Source organism: Ambystoma mexicanum, chromosome 8, assembly GCF_040938575.1.
Source record: "Ambystoma mexicanum isolate Mex_15411 chromosome 8, UKY_AmexF1_1, whole genome shotgun sequence".
Lineage (NCBI taxonomy): Eukaryota > Metazoa > Chordata > Amphibia > Caudata > Ambystomatidae > Ambystoma > Ambystoma mexicanum.
In genome coordinates this window covers 1191411550-1191439542 of record NC_090929.1, presented here as the reverse complement: position 1 = coordinate 1191439542, position 27993 = coordinate 1191411550, and the positions used below count along the sequence as shown (strand labels likewise).

The 27993-nt window shown below is 52.3% G+C and overlaps 1 protein-coding gene across 2 annotated transcripts in view; it reads left to right on the top strand.

Moving 5' to 3' along the window:
- Positions 1-27993, top strand: part of PTEN (phosphatase and tensin homolog) — a 791199-nt gene that overhangs the window by 472952 nt on the left and 290254 nt on the right. For both annotated transcript variants that reach the window (XM_069611282.1, XM_069611283.1), the window contains exon 7: positions 23394-23560. In XM_069611282.1, the coding sequence (XP_069467383.1) occupies positions 23394-23560 (167 nt within the window). The remainder of the gene's footprint in view (positions 1-23393; positions 23561-27993) is intronic.

The window sequence follows — 27993 nt, the reverse complement described above, 5'->3', positions numbered from 1 at the left end:
TTTAGCATGGCTCCTCAGCGTGGAGACTCCTTCCCAGGGGTTTTCACAGACAAGGGTACTTTCGATTCAGCTTCTGGTAGGCCCGAGGCCTCTATGGCTACCGGCTCTAAAGCCGGGGGGCCCAGGGCTATCAAGTTAGTCCTCATCGGGCCCCAGGGGGCAAGGGATCGTGATGTTCTACCTGTACAAGTCGGTCCTTGCCACGATCTGGCACGACTCCCAGCTCAACCGCTGAGGGCGCACAACGTACCGGAACCGCCTCAGAGGTCATGAGTCGGGGCGATTCGACTGCGGGCCGAGGGCTCCGAGGTCGACACTTCTGTTTTGGGTTCTAGGCCCAAGGCGTGTCCTCCCATGGCAGAAGCAGCATGTGGCCTGGGGTGTTTGCGCCGTCCCATCCAGTGCGTGTAACAAGGACCCAAGATGGCAGATAAGAGCGTGGCAGAGCCTTTTAGACCGGCGGCTATCTTGGATTTGATTTGGGTCCTTTCCAAGCCCTTGCCCGTGGAGTGGTCCATGCAAGAAAGCTCCAGTCCCCTTCTCTCTGGAAGCAGCTGCAGACTTTGTGGTACAGGCGTTTGATCTCCTTAGGGATACATCTAGCCATCACAGTCTTACGGACCTCCGCGATTTGATCAGGAGTGGTGGCCCAGCGGCGCAGCGAGCTGGCCCTCAAGACCTGGCAGCTTGGTTCTTTGAGCGTTTCCTCCTCCTTCATGCTTTCCTTGCACATGACCGGGCTCCTCAAGCACAGAGTCCAGGAGATGATCCCACAGGTTGCGCCTTCCAGGCCTCCGGCTCACTCCTGGTGCCAGGCCCTGTCCCTCCACCGGTCCAGGCCCTGACTGTTATCCAGACCCATCCTCCCATACCACCATTATTTTCTTTTCCATGTCAATGGGAATGGACCACTTCACCAGCGCTCCAGGCGTTGGTCCTATGGCCTTGTAATTCCACCCGCTCTTCCCCGAAAACCTTCTGTTTTCTTCTCTCTGTTTTCTCCTAAATTGTCAGAGAAGTCTCTGTCCTCTGGCGCATGTCGGTGATGGCGGGATTTAGCAGGTTTCCGACCTGCAAGGGTTCCTTCCCTATGTTGGATACCCACGCGCTCTGCCTCCGGTGCCTTGGCCCTGACCACGACTGGAATGGCTGTTCCATGTGCGACATGTTGACCCTGCAAGCTCTCAATCGCCTGGCCAGGTGGAGGGAGCTGTTTGAGAGATCACCTCCAGAGAACCTCGAGACTTAAATGAGGAAGACAAGGCCCAAGGTAGGTGCCCTGTTCTCCTCTGCACCTCGCGAGGGCGACACCTTCCCAGGGAAGCGCCCGAGTGGGATGGGCCTTCCAGGTCCTAAGATCAGCAAGGAGACCGAGACTCCCAGGGCTACCGGCCAAAGGGTCGCAAGAATCTCCCGGTCCCACCGCTAAGGGGCCGCAAGGCTCTTGTACCGGGGACCTGCCCGAGGGGCTTTGCTCTATCATCGGGACCACTCCAGAGGGAGTGCCTACACGCAGCACTACCGGAGTCATGGCCGAGGGCACTCTGCCTCCCAGGTCTATACCTGAGGTGCAGGTGTAAAGACCGGAGGGGGGTCTGTACTTCCGCTCTCTATTTGGTAGAGGAGAGGCACAGAGGACCCCAACCAAGATTCTCTATTACAGTAGCAATGGACGAGCAATCAAGGCCTAGCTTCTCAGGCGGTGATGCGAGCTGGTTAAGTACAGTGTAGTCCCCAAGCACCCACAAAGGAATGTCCACACACTGTATCGGTTAAAACAGTCTTTATATAATTAATATTCAAGGTCACATAACAAATCACGATAACTCACTTTCTCCAGCATAGGGTCTGGCATGGATTCACATGCTCATGAATATTCCCCGTCGTCTGGCTGGGAATTCTCGGTAAAGAAAAAATCAGTTTCAGTTTTGTTTCTGAACTGTCTTTCTACTAGCAACCAATCACTGGTCTCTGGGTCATACTGCCCCCAATGTCTGCCCTCTACCTAAGCCCCTCCTCTGGGAGCCATCTTTAGATTTTTACCACACGTTCAAGTGTTGGGAGTCCTCGTGCTATAGCTCTCGAGCTTTTACTGCGTTTTGCGATTTTTAATCTTTTTTTCAGTCAGTCGAGCCTCAAGCTCCACCGTTTCTACTTGGAGGATTCCAGAAGATTCTTTGAGGCCTATCCCGCGTGGACATGGCCCAGAAAAAAGGGAGCACGACACCCGGATCCAAGCTGTTCAGGAGCTGCCCTGGATGCGGATTACAGAATGTCTTCAAGGAGGACGAGCATTCTAGATGCCTGTACTGCCTTCACAAAGACAAAACGCACGTGGAGAGGGACTGTGCGTTTTGCAAGAACATGTCGGAACGGACCATGAAGGATCAACAGATCCACCTCACCAACTGGCTGGAGGGGAAGAGCCCAGCAGCAGGTGACACGAAGAGGTCCGAGCGGTCTTCGAAGACCTTTGAGGGTGCTCCGGCGACCCAACAAAAGGCAAAGCACTGTGAGTCCGCGGGCACCGGGAGCGCCGAACGGTCGGGCCCCTCGGCTGCCAGGCAGGGCGCACTTTCAACGACGCCATCAACCACGAGCCAACACTCTGGCTCGGGGAAAAGGAAGTCGGAGAACCCGGGTAAGCTTCGGGAGAAGCCCCGGTCGATCCCGAGGGAGAAAGCCGAGGGGGGAGCGAGGCGGCAACGATCCCCCCCCCCCAAGGTAAAGGCCTCAGGCGCGTCAAAAGTCGTCAAGGCTTTGATTCACCCGGCTAAGGCGGAGTCATGGCAGCCCTGGCAAAGCCTGTGGAGGGTACCCCAGTGGAGGCGACCTCTGGGCCCAGAGTGTCCCTGCCACCGCGGAGGGAATCCTGTTTTCAGCCCATCGATAAGACCCTCGTGAAAACCCCGGTGGGAAAAGAGGGAGCGGGAGGCGGTGGCCATCACGGACACGGATACAGCCTCTGAAGAGGAGCTGGCTGAAATCGTGAAGAGCCTGGACAATAGGTCCGAGGAAGTCCGGTCCCACGGGAGGGATCCCGACGAGGAGGACGAAGAACGTGACAGTGACACTGATAAGGTTCCTGCGGAGGACGAGGATTCCACTCACCAACCGTTGCGCCCATCACTGCCGATAGCTGGGCCACAGGACAGCTCAGGAGCAATCCTGATGGCTATCCAGGCTTTGTGAACGGAGAGAAGGACAAGATTGCCCTTACCCCCAACAGACGACCCAGCGGAGCCTGTACCGTCAGGAAGCCCTCCAAGCAAGCGGAGAAGAACTCATCCCCCACCACCCTTACAGCCTTCATCTCCTTCTCCGGATCCCAGGGATGACTTGGGAACAGAGACAGCTACGACGGGGACGGATGATGAAGGTGGTGATGACGGGATGGGCCTTCCATCATAAGCCCCCCCCCCCCCCCCCCGGGCTTCCCCGCAAGTACCGGGTCCCGGATGCTGCCCCCATGTGCCTTAGGGCGCAGCCGAACCCGGATTCGTCTCGGTGGTGGCCAAGAAGAAAGCGGTGGGGGCGACGGCTTCAACTTCGACCTCCCCGCCGGACGGCGAAGGGAAGAAATTAGATGCCATGGGATGACGGGTCATCTCGGCGGCGACGACGGTTAAAGCGGCCAATGCCCTCGCGTTTGTGGCCCGCTACGCCAGGGAGCTGTGGTTTAAGATCGCACCTCTGCTGGATTTCCTCCCAGACGACAAGAGGGCTGAGGCCCTGGAGATACTGCAGGAAGGCGAGGTGGCTCCGGAGTGTATTCGTGTTACTTCCTCGTAAGGAAGACCGGTAGCTGGCGACCCATCCTGGGCCTTCCTCGCCTACACAAATACATCAAGACCCAAAAGTTTCAGATGGTCACTCTCCAGCACATGCTGGGACAGCTGGAGGAGTGCGACTTCCTATCGTCGCTGGACTTGGAGGATGCTTACTTCCACATCCCCATTCTAAGAAGATACGAAAGTTCCTCAGATTCGTAGTCCGAGGGCGGCACTACCAGTTCAATGCCCTCCCCTTCGGATTGAAGTCGGCGCCCAGGGTATTCACCAAGTGCCTAGCACCAGTAGCGACGCGGCTGCGCCTGCAGGGGATCCACATCTATCCCTACCTGGTCGATTGGCTCATCCGAGCAAGGACAAGAGAACTCGCCGTCGGACAACAGCGAAGACAGTCCAGCTGCTCACGGATCTAGGATTTTCCATCAAATACGCGAAATCCCACCTGTCCCGTCACAAGTCGCACTGTTTCTGGGAGCCAGGCTCAACACAGTGGCGCGATTGGCCTCTCTGTCGGAGGAAAGGACGAAGGCCATCCTAGGCAAGGTGCAACGACTGCCGGCCATGGAGGTGGCCAGGGTGAGGTCCATCAAGTCCCTTCTCGGCATGATGTCCTCGTGCATCTTCCTCATGCGCTTGTGCAGGCTGCGGATTCGTCCACTGCAAGAGTTACTCGACGCCCGTTGGATGCAAGCGACGGGCAGCTTCAAAGACGGGATCTCGCTCAATGAGACCTTCCGCCAAGTGATCCGGTGGTGGGGCACCCGCGCGCATCTCGCAGCAGGGCTGGACTTCCAGACCCCCGCACACCAGGAGACGGTGATGATGGATGCCTCCCTGGAGGGATGGGCAGCGCACACCGGAGATCTCCACGCAAGAGGCCTTTGGCTTCCGGAGGAGAAGTCGCTACACATCAACGTCCTGGAGCTCCGAGCCGTGTTTTGGGCCCTCAGGTCATTCCTTCCGTCCGTCAAGGGCAAGGTGGTGAGGATCTTCACCGACAACACCACCACGATGTTCTACATCTGTAAGCAGGGAGGCACCAGATCCCAAGCCCTATCCAAGGAGGCCCAGTATCTGTGGCATTGGGCCTTCGCCCACGGGATGTTTCTGGTACCCTTCCACTTGGCAGGAATAAAGAACACCATCGCCGACTCACTCAGCAGGGAGCTGCGCTCGTGCCACGAGTGGGAACTACGACAAGATGAAGTGGATCTGCTGTTCCAATGATGAGGCAATCCCCAGATCGATCTATTCGCGACAGCGACGAACACAGTATTGGAGGTTCGCCAGCATGTTTCCACAGCCGGGGAGCATGGGCAATGCCTTCTCATTCCCCTGGGACGACCTGTTCCTGTATGCATTCCCACCGTTGCCGTTGCTGCTGCGACTCATCAACCAACTCAGACGGTCCTGGTGCAGGATGTTCCTCATCGCACTGGCGTGGCTGAGACAGATCTGGTTCCTGGACATGTCAGCGTGCTCCCCAGTCAAACTGCCGACTGATGCAGATGTCATCGCCAGAGAAGGAGGCGCCATCCTCCACCACGACCCGGGGTCGCTGAACTTGGAGGCCTGGCTCCTGCAGCACTAGAGTTTGGCGGTACGATATCCCGGCGGAATGGAAGGAGGTGCTTCCAAAGGCCAGGGCGTCCTCGACTCTCAAATGCTATGGATATAAGTGCAAGAGGTTCTCTGTCAGGTGCCGTGCACAGAAGATTAACCCTCTGCGGATAACGGCCCCCCAGGTGCTGCCATACCTACTGTCGCTGGCCATGGCGGGGCTAGCCCACACCTCATCAATATACATCTAGCGGCGATCTCCTGCTACACCAGAACTCCAGGACGATTATCTCTGTGGTCCCATCGTCTGGTGAAGGAGTTTATGAAAGGATTGTTCCGATCATTCCCGCTGGTGAAGGGTCCAGCCCCGGCGTCGGCGCTCAACGTGGTGTTGAGCAGGCTCATGGGGCTGCCATTCGAGCCGCTGCATTCAGCACCGTTGAAGTTCCTCTCGTGGAAGACTGCGTTTCTTGTGGCCATCACCTCGGCACGACGAGTAGGAGAGATCCAGGCCCTCTCCTGTAACCCTCCATACCTGACTTTCCACGAGATGAGGCTGGTGCTGAGGACGCTTACCTCCTTCATGCCCAAGGTGCTGTCGGACTTCCATCTCAAGGAGCCCTTCGTGTTACCTGTTTTCTTCCCGTCGCCCGAGAGGACTTTGCTATCGCTGGAGGTAGCTAGAGCGCTGAAGTTCTACATGGACCGCACAAAGAGTTTTCGGAAGACATCACACCTGTATGTGAACTTTGGACCTGTGAACCAAGGGAAGGCCCTCTCGAAGGCTTCCATTTCCAGATGGCTCTCCGGCTCCATCATGCACTGTCACCGGTTGGCAAACCGACTGTTGCCCGGCCGTCCGAGAGCCCATTCGACCAGAGCGATCGCTGCTACCACGGCGTTCCTATCTGGTGTGCCCCTGCTGAACATCTGCAGTGCTGCTATGTGGAGGTCGACGCACACCTTCACGAGATTCTACTGCGTCGACCAGGATTCCAGGGAGGAGTCCAGAGTCGGCCAGGCAGTGCTGCGCAACCTGTTCGCCTGAAGGCGGGCCTGGTGTGAAGGTAAGAGATGCTTAATGTTGAGTTAATGAAATGCTTAATGTTGAGCCTTGCCACCTCCCGTGGTTTTGCATGTGTGTGTACTGCTATGTATTCTTATATTCATGAGCATGTGAATCCATGCCAGACCCCATGCTGGAGAAGGAACACGTTACTTACCTGTAACTGTTGTTCTCCAGCATGGGTCTGGCATGGATTCACATGCAAACCCTCCCTCCTACCCCTCTGCGGCTCTTCACTTGGTCCTACTGCCACTTTCTGTGCTACCAAATCTGAAGATGGCTGCCAGAGGAGGGGCTTAGGTTGTGGGCAATCATTGGCTGGGGGGGCAGTATGACCCAGAGACCAGTGATTGGTTACTAGTAGAAAGACAGTTCAGAAACAAAACTGAAACTGGTTTTTTCTTTACCGAGGATACCCAGCCTGACGGGGAATATTCATGAGCATGTGAATCCATGCCAGACCCATGCTGGAGAACAACAGTTAGTTAAGTAACCTGTTACTTGTACTCTGAAAATCAACAATGGTAAATATATACAGTTCTACAGTGGTACCACTAACGTTATCAGATCTCATTAAAGTGCATACGGTCAGAATGACACAGAGATCAAAATAAAGAGGAAACCAGCAGTAGAGAGAGGAAGGAAAGCACGATGGTTGAACGATTGGCAGAATACTGGTCACTACCATTAACCAGTTCTGTGTTGGGATCCCCCCCCCCACCTGGGCAACCTGTAGAAGAAAGATACAAGCCTAGTCCATATATTGTTCACACTAGACTTTCCAATAGTTCTCCAACCCCAAAGTACCGGGCGTTGTAGCGTTCCTCATCGGGGAATCGACGGCCCTTCTTGAGTCTTCCCTTTCAGGCAGGAATCACGGATTGTCGAACGTCCGACGGAGAACAGGTTGAGCTATGACGGAGAAGTGGCCGCGTCGTTCCTAGCAGTGCTCGTTGACGGGGAAGCGTAAACGTCCTGCAAGGAAGAGGCATGCGGGTACCTCAGTGTCGATAGTTCTAGACTGCAAAGAGTTTGAAGAACTGTGGCCCAGCAAGGTCGTTGAGTCGTCGGCGTCTCTGTGGTCTTTGGGTGACGGGAAACCCACCGGTGGATGCTCCTCGGCACGTTGACGGTCAGGCCTTCTCCAGCAGGATACAGCGGCGGCGATGCGGACGAGAGCGTCCTTGGATCAATGAAGTTCTTAGGAAAAATGGGAGCACAGCAGCTCCAGTCAGCAACGGCGGCCGTCGACAGTGGCGGACAACAGTCTGGGCGCTTCTCCTTGTAGTTCTGCAGCAGTCCCCGTATCGAGTCGGCAGCCTGTTGAAGGTCTGTCTACCAGGGAGTTTAGGCAAAGATCAGCTGTGCTCGATGGTCCCTCGTAGCTCGGGAAGAGGGTGCCTTACCAGGTCCTCTCTGGGTCAGTTCTTGAAGCACAGCAGCTTTCAGATTGTGAAGGAGAGCAACAGCAATTCTTCTCGTCCAGCAGGGCTTCAAGATCAAGCTTCAGTTACTCGTCATAGTGGACTTCAGCTTCTGAACAGGATTCCTAGGAGTGAGAGGTCCCCAGATATACTGTTGATCTCCCATTCATTCCGCTGGGTCACACTCAAGCATCCAATCACGACTAAGGGCATTCAGGCAGGCAGGCAGCCAGCCAATCAGGCACACAGTGCATTCAGGCCATTCACTTCTCTCCAGACACTCACAACAAGTTATGTGTATTGGGACAAGTACTGAGCCATTCAACACTCCACTCTGCATTCATACCGGTTTCGGGCAGGGCTGTCTCAGCCATTGTGTCAAACACCAGATACTAGACACCCACAACATAGAATGCGTATTCGTCACACACTCCATTCACCCGGGTCCCACCCACAGGCGTACCCACAACATACGGTCGTTGAGAAGGCTCCAGCCAGTCTAGTCGGCACTTCCCCCACACTACCATATATGGAACTTCCACCCAACAGCCAGTCAGGGGGAAGGGACAGAGGCAGGGCTTCCCGGGACTTCGGGAAGATCAAGCTAACAGGTGATGGAAGGCAAGAGGCCATGGGGGCCATTTTGTCTCCATCAGGAATCTACCGATTCCAATGACGGGGCCTGGGCATCCCAAAATGGAGGACGCTCAGGGCACCAGTCATTTCAGCACAGAGCTGCCACCAGCCCTTACCCTGCTCTGTGGGTCACACACAGGTGCCCGAAAACATACACTGGGACACAGGGTTGTACCCCTACCCATGGGTGCCATAAGGGTATCCCACAGGTCTGTTCACCAAACCAAAAGAGAGAGAGCTGCACCGCCAGGAGTCCCACGTGAACTCCTGCGTGGAAAACACGACAGAACACACGATAAAAAGCAGTAAAGGACAAGGATACAGAGGCCCTGTCCCTCCAATGCATTTCCAGCATCACAGCAGGCAAGTTCCGAGTTTTTGCCTCTAACCGTGCAGGCGGATACTGGGCCTGTCTCTTCAAACACTGTGCAGCAGGCACGTGGTGCGGGGCATGACAAAATGGCTGCCACGCCAGACAAGATGGCGACTCGCCCAGAGTCGTCTCCTGCTGGTGAGCAGGCATGGGAACGTGCATCTAAGCAGGACTGGACCTCTCCAGTGACCTGGTCCACGTCATATCCGATAACACCTGCACAGGGTAGGTATGCAGCACCCAGTCGGGTGCAGCAAGGACCACCAAGACCTCAGCAACCTTATGGCATGGCTCCCATGCCTCCACACCCTTCCCCTGCATGCAAGGATAGGTTCTTCGAAAAGTTCCTTACCCTCATGCAGCCACCGCAGATGGGCACCATCCTCTGGGGAGTCATCAAGGACATGCTACCCCCGTCACCACCTCAGGCCCCGGCGGTGTTGCAGACCCCGGTCCCGGTTCAACCCTTGGTTCCTGTGCTCACACCACGCAGGCTCTGCCTCTCCAGCAGCGCTTCGGCACTCCCCGCCAGCACGCCACAGCTGCCCACACCCAGCACTCCTCTGTCAGCTGCTTATCTGCAGGACACAGCGGGCAACACGGACGAGGACCAAGATACTCCGTCAGCTAAAGCTTTACACTAGAGACTGGTGAGGGTAGTAGAATACATGGGGATTCCGCAGCCTTAAGTCGAGCAACCTGAGGCGGGCGTTCTGGCTGAAGTGCTCACCATTTGCCCAGCCACAAGAACTGACATCCCTCTGCAAAAGGATTTAGAATCTTTTGTCAAGAAGGGATGGGTGAAACTGCACTCTGTGCACCCTTCCAATAAACAGCTGGATGCCAAGAATAGACAGGCGGAGTTTGACTCCCTCATTCTATCAGTGCACCCCAACCACATTCATCAGATATAGCTGCAGCCTTGCTCTACTCCAAGCCAGTCTTAGTGAGCTGCTCCAACGTCAGCACTCCTCGGAATGAGGAAAAGCTGTGGAATCATACGGCAAAAAGATCTACTCTAATGCTACACTTCAACTGCGCCAGGCCAACACGAACGCTATGCTGGCAGCAGTGAATCCGAAGCTGTGAATGGAGATTGCGGACTTCCTCGGAGAGCTTCCAGCGCAGAGTCAGGCGCGCTTCAAGGCTGGATTAGCAGAGGCAAAAATTGTGGCCCAAGATATCATGGAGCCTACAGTGGCTCACTTCGACACAGCAGGTAGAGCAATCTGTATGGCCACCAATATGAGGACGACGGCTTGGCTCAAGGCAACCAAATTTAACCCTGGTGCAGGAGCACATTCTAGACCTGCCATTTGAGGGGGTGGAGGGGTGTTTCCACTCAACCACGTACGAGGAAGATGAAAAAAAGAATCTCTCAAACAGCTAAATCCCTGTCAATCCTGACAGTCGGCACCCAAGGCTTATAGCCAGAGCCACCAGCGCTCGGCTAGAGCATGTTCCTTCAGTGGCTTCAGGGGTTTCCAGGAGTGATGCGCCAGACCGGTCTCCTAGCCAACACAGGCACAAGCATCAAAAACCCTCCACAAGGCGTTTTTCCAGTCCCCCGCCCAGGCTCCAGCCTCAGAGGGCAAAAATGTTTTGACGACTTCATCCAGATCCACGAGTCTCTACTGGTGGCCAGGCTTGCCCTTCACTTCGTTCATGGCAGGCAACATTTGCGGATCCATGGATCCTCTCTGTAGTCTCCACGATTTCCTCTTGCCCCTTCTTCTTTCATCCCCTCCCACAGATTGGGATGGCAACTCTTTTGGCGGAAATCCGCTCGCTCATCACGAGTCAGGTGGTGGAGGAGGTTCCAGCCTCGCAACGAGGCATGGGCTTCTAGTTCCGAATATTCGCCTTTCGGAAGAAGAACCAGGCTGGCCTGCAAGTTCTAAAGCTTTCTTCCTTGAACCTTTCCCTAACCCTTCAAAAGTTCAAGATGGTTACTCGGGCTCTTATCGCAGAGACTCTGTGTGGGGGAGACTGGATGTGCTCCCTGGATCTGAAGGATGCTTACCTGCATGTCCCCATTTGGGATTCCCATCGTTCCTTCCTGAGGTTCAGGATCATGGGCTTCCATTTTCAGTACAAGGTCCTTCCCTTTGGCCTTAAGTCGGCCCCAATGGGATTTACAAGGATAATGAACTTGGTAGCAGCCATGCTTAAGGCGGAAGTCCACCACTTTATCCGAGGACTGGCTTATCCGAGCAGTCTCTCCAGAGGCAGTACGTCACACGGCTTTAGCACTCATGCACATGATCTGGGGGTTCTCCATCAACCTCAAGAAGTCGCAGTTTCTCCCCACCAAGTCTTTAACTTTCCTGGGGGTGATTTGGTATATGAGGGCAGAGAGGATTTTCCCCATCACCAGACAAGATCACTGTTAGGCTCACCTTGTATCCACGGGGGCGCCACACGATACTGGATGGAGGTCTAAGCGCTATCCCGGACCCCTCTCTGCTTGGTTATTTGCCAGACGTTGGGTAGCGCCTATAACGGGAGAATGGAGGGTTAAGATACTGGTTCTGAGATGGGTGGATTCCCACTTCCCTCTGGTCCAAATCCCCTCCCTTGGGGTTATTGCTCACCTTAGGTTTTTGTGCATTGAACTCTCCATCCTGCGTCACTGTGCAGGGGCGCGTGGTTGTGGCGGGCGTTCCATGGACATAGTTACTTTACTGGTCCTTGTGCACTTATGTCGGGTCCAGACCGGCTGTGACTCCGACTCTGCTGTCTTCCAGGTGAGTTATGTCTTTTCCTTCTTTATTCTGTCTTTCTTTCCCTCCGTTTTCACTGCCTTCTCGGTGTCTTGCACAACTACGCTGTTCCCTAAAAATGTATTTTTGTTTTCACAGGGATGGTTGCGATCTCGGAGTTGCCGCGTCGATGGCAAAGACCACAGTGAGTTTTTGATGCGCGGAGCGCTGCGCTGTTTATTGGTGTTAATTGCTAACCTGTGTTCTCTTCCCTTCTTTGTACAGGTTGCAGTGATGAGCGATCGAAGCGCTGCTTGCCCAGGTAAGTGCTTTGTTAATGCTGGCCTTGTTCCTTCTCCCTTACAGGTTGCAGTGAAACCCGGAGATGGGCGCGGTAAAAGAAGTGCAGGGTGCTGCCAGGACTCGCTGCTTGCCCAGGTAAGAATTGTTATTAATGCTGTCCTTGTTTCTTTAACATTGTAGGTTGCGGCGAACTCCGGAGATGGGCGAGGTAGGTGAAGCGCAGGATGGATTCAAGACCGGTTATTTCACAGGTAAGTGTTCTTGCTCGCTAATGCTCATCTTGTTCTTCCAGGTATTAATGGAATCCGGATCTAGGGCTTCAGGATCTGGCAGCTGGAGAAGCAGATGAGCAGGAGCTGGACACGGTGAGCGTTACGCTGCAGGAGTGCAGAATTACGCGAATCGTGTTGTGCTGTTTGGGTGTGGTTTAAATAGCCCAGGTAAAGTAGTTCCAGGCAAAGCCACACCCAAAACACTGGACCGCATGGCTTGGTTCTAAAGAACTGAGCTGTGTAATAGGCCTCCATGTTGGATTAAGGTCCAAAACTGGTATTGCTTTATTCCTAATAATGAGCATGGTGCCAAAGGCACCAGGACTGACTCCATGTATGTTTCTGATGGAGTTTTAAGGGCCTTGGGGCCAGTGTGAAGGGCTTCAGCCCCACTGCTGCCAGGGGCTGTTGTACTTGAGGGGATCAGGGGCATGGATCGTGACAATCACTGCGATCGAGAAGGCCACAAGGCATTTTCTCAGCAGACCAGCGTACTCAGCAGTGTAGTACCAGCACCTGCTTGGAATAATGGTGGATTGTCTCCTGGCTGTGCCGCACACGAGACTCAAAATGAGGAGGCTGTAGCTGCATTTCTCAGCCTCTTGGAATCAGGAGAAGGGCTCCCAGGCAGCCCTAGTCTGCATACCACAGCACCTATACCTATACCTGTACCTATACCTGTACCTGTACCTGGAGTAGTGGAGTGCAGAGACCAACCTGGTAGCTGGCAGACCGTTCAGGCAACCCTCTACCGAGATCACCATTACCACGGACTCATCCATGGAGGGATGGGGGTGGGGGCGCTTTGCTGGGCAATCATTGTCCATAGCATATGGTCATGGCTGGAACACATCAACTGGCTTGAGATGATGGCCATCTGGATGGCTCCCAAGGCGTTCCTCCCGATTATCAGCAGCAAGCAGCAGCAAGTCTTTCTGCATACAGACAGCTTCCCCTGTTTTTATTACATCAACAAGCAGGGCGGTACCAGGTCCCCTCCTCTCTGCATGCTGTCCATTGACATTTAGCAGTGGGCACAGACAAACAGCGTTTACTTATCAGCAGTCCATTTTCCGGGGGTATCCAACTTGGAAGCGGACAGTGGCAGTTGAAAGAGAAGGTCCTGAGCGTGATCTTAGACAGGTGGGGTCACCCTCAGGTAGACCTATTCGCGAACAGGAGATGCATCAGTTCGTGTCATGCCTGGGGCAAGGTAGAAGATCGCTGGGGAATGCATTGCAGATTCTGTGGAACGAAATTAATGCATACACCTTTACCCCCACTCTGCTGATTCACAGGGTCATCTGCAAGGTCAGGGAGTCACAGGGCCTGCGGCTCATCCTGATAGCCCCTTGGTGGCCGCCAAAACCTTGGTTCTCTGAACTTCTCAGTCTGACGGATCCGCCCCCGGTTGCTTCCCATTGGGACCAGCCCACTTACTATCCCAGCAGGTGGGCACAGTGGTTCACACAGCTCTGCAGAAGTTAGCCCTGACATGCTTGTAAAGACTGGGGGGGGTGGTATCTGTACTCCTGCCCTCTACATGGCAGAGTAGAAGCACAGAGCACCCCATCCAAGATTCTCTGTAAGGTAGCTATTGACGAGCAATCAAGGCTTGAGCTCTCAGGAGGTGATGCAGGCTGGTTCTTAAATACAGTGTAGCCCCCACGCACCCACAAAGGAATGTCCACACACTGTTGGTGATAACACTTCTTCATATAAATAAGGCTTTGATTACAATCACAATGACACACTTTGTGCTTAAGTTATCTAAAATGTTAAATGTATACAGTTTCTATGTGGTACCACAATTACTCTGTGTCCATTAAAATGCATCAGCTGTACTAAGTTCAAATGTCATACAAATCAGTTAATAAAGTGAACCAACAATAGACATATGAGGAAAGCAGATTGCTTAAACTGGCAGAATACTGGCCCTTATCACTAGACACTGTCCTGTGTGAGGATTCCCGCCACCTGGGCAACCTGTAAATAAAGATATAATACAAGCACAGTCCATATATTGTTTATCAGAGTCTTATCTCCTTCTATAAGAGTTCTACCACCCCAATGTACCTGGAATAGCAGATTTCTTCGATGGGTCGTCAACTGATCCTTCTTGAGCTTCTCCCTTTAAGGCAGGAGCCACCGATCGTCGATAGTCCTCGAAGAAGGTGAACCTTGGCATCGAGATTAATCAGTGAAAAGGTGTGACGGCGTTGAGGTAGCAGCTTCGGTCCTGGCAGTGCTCATTGACGTTCTGCGAAGACTAGGCGTGCGGTGCACCTAGACGACGATAGTTAGTTGCCGCAAAGGGTCACTGAAGAACTTTGACCCAGCAAGGGCATCGGGTCGTCGGCGTCTTTGTGGTCTTCGGGTGGTGGGAAACCTACTGGTGGATTCTCCTCGGCACGTCGGCTGCCTCGAATTTCTCTGGTGGGACAAAGCAGTCAGCGGTGCGGGCAAGAGTCCTTGGATTCAAATTCTCTTGGGCAATGGAGTGTTGCGGCTCTGGTCGTCGTCGGCAGCATGGTGTCTAGCTGTCCCCGCTTTTGGGTAACGCGGCTTCGATGGGCCTCCAGCGGTTACGGTGGTCCTCCGAACCCTAGTCGATGACTGTGGACAGAATGTCTGGGTGCTTGAACTTCGGATTCCTCGGCGGTACCCGTCTCTGGTCAACATTCTTTTGAAAGTTGGCTTCCAGCGCGCTTCGGCAAAGGTTAGCTGGTGCACGATGGTCCCCCTTAGCTCAGGAAGAGGTCTCTTAGCCAGGTCCTCTCTTGGATCAGTTTCTTGAAGGCACAGCAGCTTTCAGATTGTATCGGAGGGAACAGCGGTTCACCACCTTCTTCCGGCTCGGCTTTGAGAGTAAGCATCAAGTTTCGACTTCAGCTTCTGAACGATTTCCATCAGTGAGAGGTCCCCAGATCTACTGTTGGTCTCCCATTCACTCTGCTGGGTCACACTCAGGCAACCACTCATTCAGAGGGGCATTCATGCAGGCAGCCAATAAGGCTCACAGGCCATTTGTCTCCATCCAGACACTCGCAACACGGAATGTGGATTCGGACAAGCACCCAGTCATTCAGCACTTTACACTGCATTCATACCAATTTCGGGCAGGGCTGTCTCAGTCATTGTGTTTCACACCAGATACTAGACACCCATATCATGAAATGTGTGTTCGTCACACACTACATTCACCCAGGTCCCACCCCACGGGCGTACCCACAACATACAGTCATTGAGAAGGCTCCAGCAGTCTGGCCTGGACTTCCCCACAATACCATATATGGAACTTCCATCCAACATCTAGTCAGGGGGTAGGGACAGTCTGGGCTTCCCGGGACTTCGGGAAAACAAGGTAACAGGCGATAGAAAGCAAGAGTACGCAGTGGCCCTCTTATTTCCTATCGGGAATCAACTGATTCCAGTGGCAGGGCCTGGGTATCCCAAAATGGAGGATACTCAGAGCACCCGTCAACTCAGCATGGAGCTGCCACCAGCCCATACCCTTCTCTGTGGGCCACACACAGGTGCCCGAAAACATACACTAGGGGTACAGGGTAGTACCCCCCCACCCATGGGCCTGTACACCAAACCTAAAAGAGGAAGAGCTTCACTGCCAGGAGTCCTACATGGACTCCTGGGCAGAAAACAATACAGAACACACATGAAAAGGGACCACAGAACATGGCAGGGAGGCCCTGTCCCTCCAATTTATTTCCAGTTCACAATGCTTGTTTCCTGAATAGAGCACTCTGAAGCATTTGCAGTTGTCACAGGAAAATCTGGCGATCATACAGGGAGCAAGAAACGACTCCACCAGGAGTCCATACAAAAGCAAGTAGATGAGGTTCTGTGCCTGAGCCAAGACCACCAAGATTGACCACCTGTCTTGCTCACTGGGTGATCTGATGTCGTCCTCTGTGCATCTTGACCACTCAGGTGTGGCGGTAGACACCTGCTGTACGTATCTGGCGGCCATAGGGGCATACAAGAACTCCAGAGATTATATTTTCTCCTCCTCCAATTCGGTGGTTAAAAGGCATTTGGCAGGTCTGACAAGATTATACCCTCCGGTCAAACGCCCACATCCGGTATGGGACCTTAAAGTGGTGCTGGACACCCTGGCGCACACACCCTTTGAGCCCATGGTGTCAGCAGACATCAGGCTGGTCACTATCAAGACCGCCCTAATTATTGGCCTAAAGTCTGCACACCGTAACTGGTAAATTCAGGCTCAGCTGGCTTCAGAGCCATATACAACATTTTACCCAGACAAGCTGGTGCTCAGGACACACCCTGCCTTTCAGCCCAAGGTCGTTTCCTCCTTCCACATTAACGAGAAGATAGTACTCCCAACATTCATTGCCGATCCAAAGGAAGAGGCTCAAAAGGTATTGCACTGTCTGGATGTCAGGCATGCTCTTAAGATTTTACCTGGACAAAACGAAAAGCTTCCGTAAATCGGATGGCTTGTTAATCACTTTTGGCAGGTCAAATCTGGGCTGTGAAGCCACCAAGGCTTCCATAGCAAGGTGGATGGCGTTGGCCATCAAGGAGGCGCATGGGGGCAGCACAGGCCTTTGCCAGCAAACATGCACCCTCCACGCCATCAGAGCCAAGGCTATGGCTCTGGCTTTCCAAAGACTCGTCCCATGGCAGACGATCAGCAAAGCGGTTACTTTTGCAAGCACTACTGCTTGAATGCCAGCTCCAGGTTGGACGCAGCATTTGGCCTGGCAGTTTTGAACAAGTTGTTTTCTTAGAGGGGCAACTCTCCTCCTCAGGCCTGCATTCAGTTGTAATCTCCCATACAGTATGGAGGAAAGGTGACGAGACATAGGAGTAATTAGAAGTTACTCACTGTAGTGACTAACATACTCCTAGTCCATAATCCCCTTTCCTCCATACGTCCCTACATCCTCCCCCGTAGTAAACCTGTGTCATTAGGCAATTGTAATATTGTTGAGGCGTCAAAGGGTACTGGCGAGTGGTGTCAGTGGGCGGAGTCGGGGGCGCATGCTCCCAGGGACGTGCCCCTGCGCCTATCTAAATTTAAAGGAAAGAAAATTAGTTCTGGTGAAAGGTTCTCTTTCCTATCCCTAGCGAGGGACGCCCCATGAAGTATGGAGGAAAGTAGACTATGGACTAGCATTAGGTTAGTCACTTTAGTGACTTACATATAATTACTCTTCCGTTCCCTTTCCTCTATACTGTATGGGCGATTTAAAACTGAATGCGGCCATGGGGAGGAGAGTTCTGTCTCTACGGTGAGTAACTTATAATTTCATGAGTCTGGAGTGCTAGCAGAGGTTAACAAGCCGTTAAGGCATTTCCCTCCAAAAGGATTTCTTGCAGGTGGCGAAAAAGGTCTGGGAGAAGCGCTGGGCCAACACCCAGATAAACAAGAAATTGGACAGCAGGTTCAGCCTGACGGATGGGGAGCCGTCCCACCCTCAGCCGCACTCTTCAGTGGTTCTAAACCATCGTCTTTGTCAACTTCCTCCACGGCAGCCACCTCCATTTGTCTATCCAAGGAGGGGCAAGGTCCTGGCAAACTGTGATGTGCCATCTCAGGCCTACATTTGCAACAGGCTATTGCCGAAGCCCTTTCAGCTGCGGCTAACCGCAAGCTGTGGCTGGATCTTGGAGTTTCTGCCTGACCTCCTCCTGGAGAGGCAAGTCTCCTTCAAGGCCAGTCTGGCGGATGCCCAGGCCGTTGAACAGGACATCATGGAGTCTTCGATGTCCCACATCGACACAGCCAGCAGGGGGCTGTGCCTGGGTGTCAATATGAGAATAGAGGCGTGGATAGATGCCACTATATTTTCATCTGATGTGCAAGAGTGGATCCTAGATGTTCCATTTGAGGGCTCGGAACTTTTTCATTTGTTCACTGATGACAATTTCACAAAGAAGACCTCTACACAAACCGCCAAGTCATTGGCCATCCTGACTAAGCCAGGGCAGAAATCCTTCCCAAACCCTGCACTTTAACCGGCTTCAAGGGGTTTCGGGACCGCAGGGCACAGAGGCCTTACAGGTCGCTGACAACTGGAGGAAGCTTCAGAGGATTTTGCACAGTTTTTTCACCACCTCTTCCCTCCTAAACCCCTGCCCCCCCTACCCCCGCACCCCTCCACCCCTCCACCCGTCACCCTCCTCTGCTCCCGCTTCAGACGCCAAGGAGCAGTGAAGTCATGGTCAGGGAACACAGCTCGCCTGTAGGGGGCTGGTTGGCTCTTTTACAGTATTTGGATTCTGTCTAGAGTCTCCATTCCCTCCTCTTCATCAGATTAGGTCCCTGGCTCTTTTACGCGAGATCCTTTCTCTTTTGGAGATGCAGGCGTTGGAACGGGTTCCTCAGCCAGACAGGGGCTCCGGCTTCTACTCAGGGATTTTTGCGGTACCCAAGAACAACCATGCTGGCTTGAGGGGATGTCAGTACTCATTCAGTGTCCCAGATGTGAATCAACTGGATCTCTGCAGGCCAGGTTGCTGTGGAACCCAGGCTAGCCTTAGCCCAAGTCTCCTCTCATGAGGAAGATCTTCCTTTAGATTCACCTCTTTGCGGATTCCAAAATCACTGGATAAAAGGGAAAATCAAATAAGAGCGGGAGCAAACGCTGCTTTAACCCAGGCTGCAAAGGAAGCAAACAAGATTAGACCAAACGATCGTATTACCAGTATGCACAACAGACAATAATATTACAGGGCCAGCCTACGTAATATAGTTTTGTCGTGGCTCAACCCTTGGGCAGTAGATGCTGGAATATCACACGATCCACCCTCTCTAAACAGGAAAGAAGGGCTACTTTTACTACCATGGAATAAGGGTGGTCTGTAAGGCACAGCGGTGTGTTACTGCAGCAGAGCGTCATCACAATGAAATTAACGTGGAAGCAGATTTAGAATGTTTGTTTTCCAGCAGTACCCAACCGCAGTGAAATGAATGCAAGGATTGTTCTTAGAATGTTCGTAGAGCAAAATACAGAGAAAACAAGTGAAAAAGATAACCAGTAAGGTTGGTACTGTCTTGGTTGCAATTGTCCGTGAAGCGAAGGCAGTCCGTTAAAGCTTGCAGAGGAGGTTCGTTTATGAGCGGTCATTAGAGGCACAGAATCGGATGGCAAAACTGAAGGCAATAAACAAAGGTTTCAGGCTTTCGATGAATCGGAATACTCTGAGAACGCTGTATTGACTTTAATCATAAGTAGCATTATGTGGAATTCAAAAGCTTTTAAATTGTACTAATGACGTAGGTGCTGTATGATTGGGTATGGGTGTCATGTGACAGCTAGTTTTCTGTTTTGATGGCAGGGCTTTCTCAGAAGACTCACGCCCTACAGGAACAGTGACAGGGTAGTCCTGGAACTGTGATTTATCAACCTGTCTTTACTGCTCGAGCGCTTCAAAATGATTACTCCTGCGCTCATATCGGAAACTTACTTTGTGTGCAGGGGACAGGATGTGTTCCCTCGTCCTCAAGGATGCACACCTTCATGTCCCCATTTACCAGCTGCATCAGATATTTCTGCGGTTCGCTAATATGGCATACCACTTCCAGTACAATGTGCTACCTTACGACCTCAGCTCGGCCCCTCGCGTTTTCACAAATCTGATGAAATGCAGTGGCTGGTCTCCTGCGCCTGGAGGGCTACCACTTGTATCCTTATCTGGACTGGATGGTCAGGGCCAGCTCTCCTGAGGGGGCGGTGCACTCCTGTCAAAGGCTGACAGATGTTCTTCACTAGCTGGGCTTTTCCCTTAACCGTAGGCAATCACAGCTGATTCCCACGCAGGAGCTGATGTTTCTTGGGAGTGTGTTGGGGCACAGCTGTTCAGCGTCTGTTTCCCTGCTCCCGGGAGGCTCTTCTCCCTGTGAAAAGCAATGGGGCACTTTTTGGCCAACTCGTCCACCTCGGCATGGTGTTTCCAGCACCTTGTGGGACTGATTGCTTTGTGCGTGCTCACGGTTCAACACGCCTGCCTGAAGATCAGGCGCCTCCAGCTTCATCTTGCCGCCAATTGGGACCAGGAGATGGGGTCTCAGTCGGACAGGATCCCAATCCCCCTGCTCCTTCTCCCGGATCTTCTCTGGTGGCTGGAGGATGGCAATGGGGCAGTGGGAGCCCCCTTTAGCCAGCCAGAGCCGACTCCAGGGCAGAGTCTCTTCTGCATATCAGTCTGCTCAAACTCAGAGTGGTGGGCCTGACTCTCAAGGCCTTTCTGCCGCTCTTCAGGGACACAGTAGTTCTGGTCAGGACAGACCACTCCACCACAATGTTTTACCTGAACAAGCTGGGTGACACTAGTTCCTGCACGCCCCCCTCCTGTACACCTGTGCATGGAGGCAGTGGCGATCTGGGAATGGCCCTTACGGAAGGGATTTGGTCACCTTCCAGGGGACAGCAATGTGGAAACTGAGCAGCTCAGCCGATTGGGGTTCAACACCTATGAGTGGGAGTTGCACATCAACTCCTTGTTGCCCCTGTTCCAGAGATGGGGGTTTGCAGGGGTGGGGTTGGGGGGAGGGGGGGGATTTGGGGGAAGGGGGGACGCGGGAGGGGGGGACGCGGTTTAGCTCTGCTGGCACGGCCGAACGTGCTATGATATGGCATTTATAACGCGCCTGTACACAAGTGTTTCAAGACGTGACGAGGCAAGGGAGGGGAAACAGTGCCAAGACAGACAACGATCCTACTAAGCCAGGTGTCATTCAGATCCCGCAAGTGCATGGGTAGGGAGAAAGGGAAAAGTGCCTGGGGGAAGGGAGAGGGGAAAGTGCAGTACATGGGATAGAAGAATAAATAAGATAAATAAAAGCGGCCAGATGGTGGCAAGTGCACGGTAGAGCAGCCATAAGTGCTGGTAGGGGGGTCTTTAGGGATACAGAAAACATTCCCTAGGTGCGGGGGTTGCCAGGAAGGCAGGGCAGGTGTGCAAAAGGCAGGGTATGGCCCTTAGATCAGAAAAGGTGGCCAGGTAACCAGTGCCGTTTCAGCCAGGAATTTCAGAAGGGGAGAGAGGCAGAGAAAGCGGAAGCAAAGAGGAAGGTTTTGAGGTGTTTCCGGAACCGGAGATGGTTCTCCTCAAGTTTCAGGGAGGCAGGAAGGCTGTTCCAGAGGGCGGCCCCTGCCAAAGAGAGAGATTGACCACCAACTTGTTGTTTGGAGGAGCGACTGACCCTCTGGGAATTGGAGGCAGATGAGCGAAGAGCCCGAGAAGGAAGGTATTTGGGAAGGGAGAGTTGAAGGTATTGTGGCCCCAGGCCCCAGAAGGCTTTGTGGACAATGCACAGGGTTTTGAACTTAATCCTTGCAGCCACTGGGAGCCAGTGCAGAGATTTCAGTACTGGAGAGATACGATCCCTGAGCTTTTGGCCAAGGACAATTCTTGCAGTCCTGTTTTGGATAAGTTGCAGAGGGCGGAGAGTAGAGGAAGGCAGCTTTAGATGGAGGCTGTTGCAAAAGTCCAGCCCTAGAGAGAACCAGGGCTCTGGATAAGGCGAGTACCCATGCTCCAGCGGATCCTCTGCAGGTTTTGTACATCGGTGGGCTGATAGCCCGAAGACCCTCCAGAAGCAGGACAACCAGAGCTCGAGTCCCCTCACCAGAGTACAGGACCCAAGAAGTGAAGGAAGTCCAACCAGTATGAGAGATCCGCAACGGTACTGTTTACTAAGTGCTGAAACCGCAAAGTGCTGCTGAAGCGAAAAGAGCCTGTAGCTGCTGACAACATCCCATCTACCGCCGCAGGAGCCCTCCAGGCGCCGTCATTCTTGTCCCCACAAATGAGGCTCAGGAACACTGGGTCTGCACCGCTGTAACAGGACAGAATCCAACTGGACCACTCTTCTTCAAACCAGACGTACTGTTTAGTCTTGGGGTACTTACCTCATTGTCTGTTTAGCTGTGCTTTTCTCAGTTGGGAATTTCACTGGCTTCCCTTTAGAGTTGATTCCAACTCTTTACGCAGGCTTAAAAGCTTGTGACCCTACAAGTGTTTGTTAAAACAAAAAACATAAAAACACTCTAACTTTGTGCATCACTTTGATTCTAAGAAGTGCCTCAGCTCCATAGACTGTTTCAAATTGACTTTAGCTGTCCTGGCTCAATGCAGACTCTTCTAGCCCATTGACATTGATATTGGTTGTCCCTCATAGGTGGTGACTTGTTTTAGACAGTGATTGCTGGGAAAGGCTTGTCTAGATTTCATTGGAAGATGTTAAGTATCCTCACATATATTGAGCACCTGATTAACCTTTTCCTTCCATAAACCTTTCCTTTCTACAATCTCAGAATATAAATGCCATTGCTGTCCTTGTGATTGAAGTCAAATCAGAGTGTAGGAATTGTCTAAGAAGCATATCCAAAGATTATCCTGTTTTGATTCTAAAAAGTATTTTTAAAGTATATTTACATTGTTACATGAATTGCCTTTATAAAGAATGCTTATTTAAAAATTGATGTTAAATAAATAACTAACCGAAATCTTGAATGTAAATGTTATTTGGTTACTTGTATTTACGAATTTCATTGCTACAGCTCACATTTACCCCTCTTGAGATAGGCCTGGCTGCTCAGTCACACTAACAACTTGTGTAGTACAGACCTATACCAAAAGGTGGGTTGCCTAATACCAAGCAGATAAGTGTTGTGTAGTCTCACACAGTGTGACTGCATCAATTCCTACCTAACAGGATCTGACCATGATCCTGAGGTTCGTATGTAACCCCTGCCTTTTAACTTTGTAAATTTATGTATGACATGTTAAATATGTAAAGACAAAATGTTCCTTCGGGGCATCACATTATACCAATGGGATGATGGCCTAATAGCTGCTTGATCGGTTTCGATCAGTTTGTGCAGCAACAATGACTTGATCCGAAAAGCGAAGACAGAATGCTTTAGCGTTGTGCTTTTCCATAAGCCTAGAGATTTTCTCATTCCCTCCTTTTTTTTTTTTTTTTTTTTACAGGTCTGTGAATTTATGCAAACATTATTCATCCTCCTTAATGACTGGGCATATTACATCATTGTATTCCCCTATCCATGTCTCTGAATGGATTGTGCTTACTTTATAAACTTATACCAATAGTATATAGAAATATGTTTAATCTTCATGTGCTACAACAATCTAGTCCACGTTAACTGAGTGGTTAAACTATCAAATGTATTAAACCAAATGTTATTTTCACGTAACATAAGTTTGTGAAATATGTTGCCTTCGAAATTACATCCTGTCTTGTATCACGCAGATCCCCAGTTCGTAATCTATCAGCTGAAGGTTAAGATATTCACTTCCACAGCTGGCCCAACAAGGCGTGAAGACCGATATATGCACTTTGAGTTTCCTCAGCCTTTGCCAGTATGCGGAGATATCAAAGTGGAATTCTTTCACAAGCAACGACCGATAATGAAAAAGGTATGTGTTTTTTTTATATTAAGTAAGTGTCACTTATTTATTCCTTCAACGAAAAATGTTTGTTGGTACTGTTTGCTACCAGCTGTCACCCTTCAAGTACGATCAGTAGTATTCCAGTGAGTGAATGAATTGGTGCTAAACCAGTATGTGCCCCTGATATGGAATTTGAAGCAGTGCTTTAATATAGGAATGAGAGTAGTGAAGAAAAGTTTGAATCGTAGATAATCTGATTACTAAATGAAGAAAAACAAGTAATGATATGGATTCTCTTTTCATTATGGGGTTCCATACTGCCAGTGGGAAATATGAAAGATGATGCTGAACGCTGGCATTTTGAGTTTCCAGAAGTAACAAATATTACGCACCCCGGTCTTGTTTTTGAGGGAAGCCGAAAGAGAGGCCTCAGAGCAAGCTCCGGTACCCTGTGACTCAGCAGAACTGGGTCTACACACAGACCCCACAGGAGGCGCCTCGGAAGTTACTCCGGTGTACACAGGCCCCTTACGGAGACCCTCGGAGAAAACTCAGGTAGAATTATTAGGCCCGACAGGCACCTCAGGGCGAACCCCCGGTGACAGAGCGATCAACGCCCCTCCCGGCTCGAGAGGAACCCGGGAAGGTATCCCCCGGCCGGGGTGCTCTGAAAAGTAAAGAACTTACCAGGCGTTTCTTCTTCTCGTCGATGAACGCCTGAAAATGAGATGGAGGAGTGTGTCGGAACACCTCCTCCCACCGTTCCAACCGAAGTTGAAGAGCCCGGACCGAAAGGGAGTCACAGTAAAAACAGGAGTCCCAACAGTGTTCCGGACCCAAACACTCTAAACAAAGAGGATGGGGATCCGCCCTCGCGAAGCGACGATGACACGAAGAACAGTCTGGAAAGTCTAATTTAAAAGACATAGACTAGAAGACGAACGCTAGCGAGAGCCAGAGAGGAAAAAGGGGAAGAAAATCTTCCAAGGATGCAAGTGCGTCCGGCCCCGATCGAGCGGAGAAAAGGACTGAGGGGCGATGCGCGGGGCGGAGCCAAGGTGGGCAGGGTTACGGCCGCATTCCGGGCCCAGCCCAGGATAGAGAGGAAGGACACATTTTTGGAAAAATGTTGATGCTTTTTACAAAGTGCTCCGATCTCGTCCCACAGGACGGAGAGATGTCCCACTAGTATGGAGGAAAGGGGACTATGGACTAGGAGTAAGGTGGTCACTACGGTGAGTAACCTGGTAATTTAGGTTCTGACCCATTTCTAGTCTGCCCGCTGTTGGTGATGCCTGTCTGGACTCCTCAGTGGTGTATTTGCAAATGACTGTCCGGATGGTCCTGTATTGGAGCCAGTGTCCTTTGCCCATGCCCGAAAACCGTTGAGCTTCCGCAAATGGAAGGGGTACCCCATCATTGAGCAAGTTAATCGGCGATGTAGGGCAGTAGGAGCCGCACTCCTTTGGATCTCGCCCTTTTTTGTGGAACACGATAATGTTGGTGTCAAGCATGGATTTTGATAGGTGGCCATGCGTCGCAGCGTCCACAAACACCGCCTTGCCAGGATGGGTGCTAGCCGGTTCTCCAGGCCCTTGTAGAGGTTGATGGGGATTCCGTCCGGTCTTGCAGCTCTGCCGTTCCCATCTGAGTCCTGAATGGAGTCTATCGTTTGAGCTGTCTGCCTACCACGCAAGGCCAGTGCCATTAGGTGCAGGGGCCTAACCCCCTCATTGTAGTAGGTTTGCGACTAGCTAGATCAGGACTTCTGGGTTCTATCTGTGGTCACACGTTTCAGTTCCAGCCTAAGTTTACTTAGTCTGGCAAGCGGCTGTGGGCCCCGGGTGTGCTTGTGCTGTCTTTCGGTGCCCAGGATGTCGGCCCTCAGCCTTTCCTCTTGCTTACCCCAGTTAATTTGAATGACCACCTAGAAATGCACCAACTCCGAAGGTACGCCTTATACGCAACCCAGCACACTGCTGCATTGTTCGTTAGGTTTGTTTGCCAGAATATATCTTTGTCCCCCTATAGATGTTCTCTGAAGTCGGGGTAGCCCAGCACTCTTAGGTTCAGGCGCCAGAGTTGGCTCCTGCAGGGGATCTGGGGGGGGTTTGGCAGGTTGATACATAATACCACCGGGTTGTGTTCCAATAGCGTGGTGGCCACAATGTCCCAAGAGCGTAAGAGGTGAAGGGCATGAGAGGGAAGGGGCCAATAGTCTAGTCTGGAAAGCTCTCATGTCTAGCGTAGTAGAATGTGTAGTCTCTCTGGGGGGAGCGCGCGCGCGTGTGATTCTCCAGGCATCTTTGAGTTTAGCCATGAAGGCCTGCAGGGCGACAAGTTTTCTTGGGGGGGCGGGGGGTCATGGTCTGAGGGGAGGTGGGAGAATGCTGATGATCAACCGTGGGGCCAGTGCTACATTGATACACCCCGCCCTCCCTATGAGGAGCAGCGCCACCATGTGTTGAGCACATCTGGCGAAGGTGTGGGAGAAGAAGGTTGGTGAATCGGTCGTGGGTGCATAGATGTTGAGGAGAGTGATATTTTGCAGACCAATCCGCCCCTGCACCAGGGTGCATCTGCCTCCCCTGTCCACCATCACCTGCCCCATCAGAAATTGGGCCAGTCTGTGAATTGCAATGGATACACCCCGCTTCCCCTGGCAAGGGGAGTAAATTTCCACCTCTTCTCTCCCAGCACCCACCCAACTTCTCCGACTCAGCACCATTTAAATGAGCTTCCTGTAGGAAAATGATATCCCCCCCAGGTCTCGCATTAGATTGAGCATTCTCTTCCTTTTGATCGTGTGTCCCAACCCCTGAACATTGAGGGATATGAGTGTGAGAGGGGGTGTTATCGCATCAATGGGGGGGGGGCATATATTAAATCTTGCGTAGTTGGTCGACCTTTCAGCCCCTAGGCCACCTTAGAGATCAGACCAGGACAATTCCCCAAGAGCAGCAATACTCGACCTCAAAAATAAAAAAAAACACCCAAACTGAACAACCAATGTAACACTTTGTCCACAGAACCGGGACCTAATACTAGGCAAACCAAGCCCATGCTTGAGGGAAGCCGGAGAAGGTTGCAGGGCCCACACTGACCCTCTAGCATGCCACTGTTCCCTCAACCGGGAGCGTGGCTCTGATGATCAATCATAAACATAACAAACATTGGGAATGTCTGTGAAGCCATGGAAGGGGGGGGGGGGTATGACTTTGGTGCTTATTGCATCCTCTAATCCAGAATCCACGGTATAGGTCCGCATCGGGTAGGGACAGCTTGTCTGTTGCGTGTGACCGGCCTGCCCATGGCCGCTCGCATTGGTCGATGTCCAGGCGGCAACACAGTCCCTCAGGCGGATCTTGGTCCCCCCACCGTGTAGAAAATCATTTTTGTCAGGTGTGCCCCGCTATTATGAGTACAGGGGTGTGCTCGTCTGTAGTTGTGAATCATATTGTGCCGCTGAAGCTTTGTCAGCCAGTACTCTTTTGGGGTGGGGGGGGGGCTCCCCTGAGACGAGGTACTGTTGTGTTAGAAAGCGCCAGGCACCCTCAGGGTCCTCGAACGAGTGCCACTGCTTGTCGAATTGATTGCACCATGTTGCCGGGAACTTGAGGAAGTGCCGATGTTCTTATCCCTTTAGAGCCTCAAATACAGGGTTGCACCCCCTTCTGCGCCTAGAGACCTCAAGGGAGTAGTCGTTGAAGATCCTGGAGGTGCAGGAGCACCCAACACTGCAGGAGCAGTGTGCCAGCAACTACAGCTACTTTTTTGATTTAAGGTAGGCATCTCTGCCTAATTCCAGTCCCTGACACCTTTCTCCCTCCGAAACAGAGCGCGCTGCATTCAGCAGCATTATTCTTAATTAGCAAGGATAAAATCCTTGCAGGCTCCGATTCGAGCCCTAATCTCTTTTTCGCCATCTCCACATTCTGTGGCCACCATTGAACACACGAGGTGTTCCTAATCAAAGATGGCCGCAGGCACCTTCTCTGCGACCACCTGATTCGAGCTGCCTGATCCCATTGGCCCAGCCCCTGCTCATCAGGGCCAACCACGCGCTGACAGGCGAACGCCGGCTTCCTCCCTAAGGAGCTCCTCCACAAGGGGCACTTCCTGTCTGGAGCCTGTCCGGAGGCTACCGAGGCCCGGGCCACAGGACTCTGCATAATAGCGGGTAAGCCTCGCTAGACTTTGCAATTTCCCCTGAAAACTGCAAGCAGCATACCCCGAGGACACTTCCGTACACCACCACCTCTGGACAGTTGATCGCAATCTCATGGCTCTAGCTGCTGTAAAGTAATGTATTACGCTAACGTGTGTATACTCCCTTTGTAATCTATGTATATAGGCACTTGCCTCACTATGCCCTCGCTCTCCCTGCATTCATTCCGCAAGCCACCGTTGCCAACACCACCTCCCCCATCACGCCAGACTCAGTTTATCCCAACTGCCCT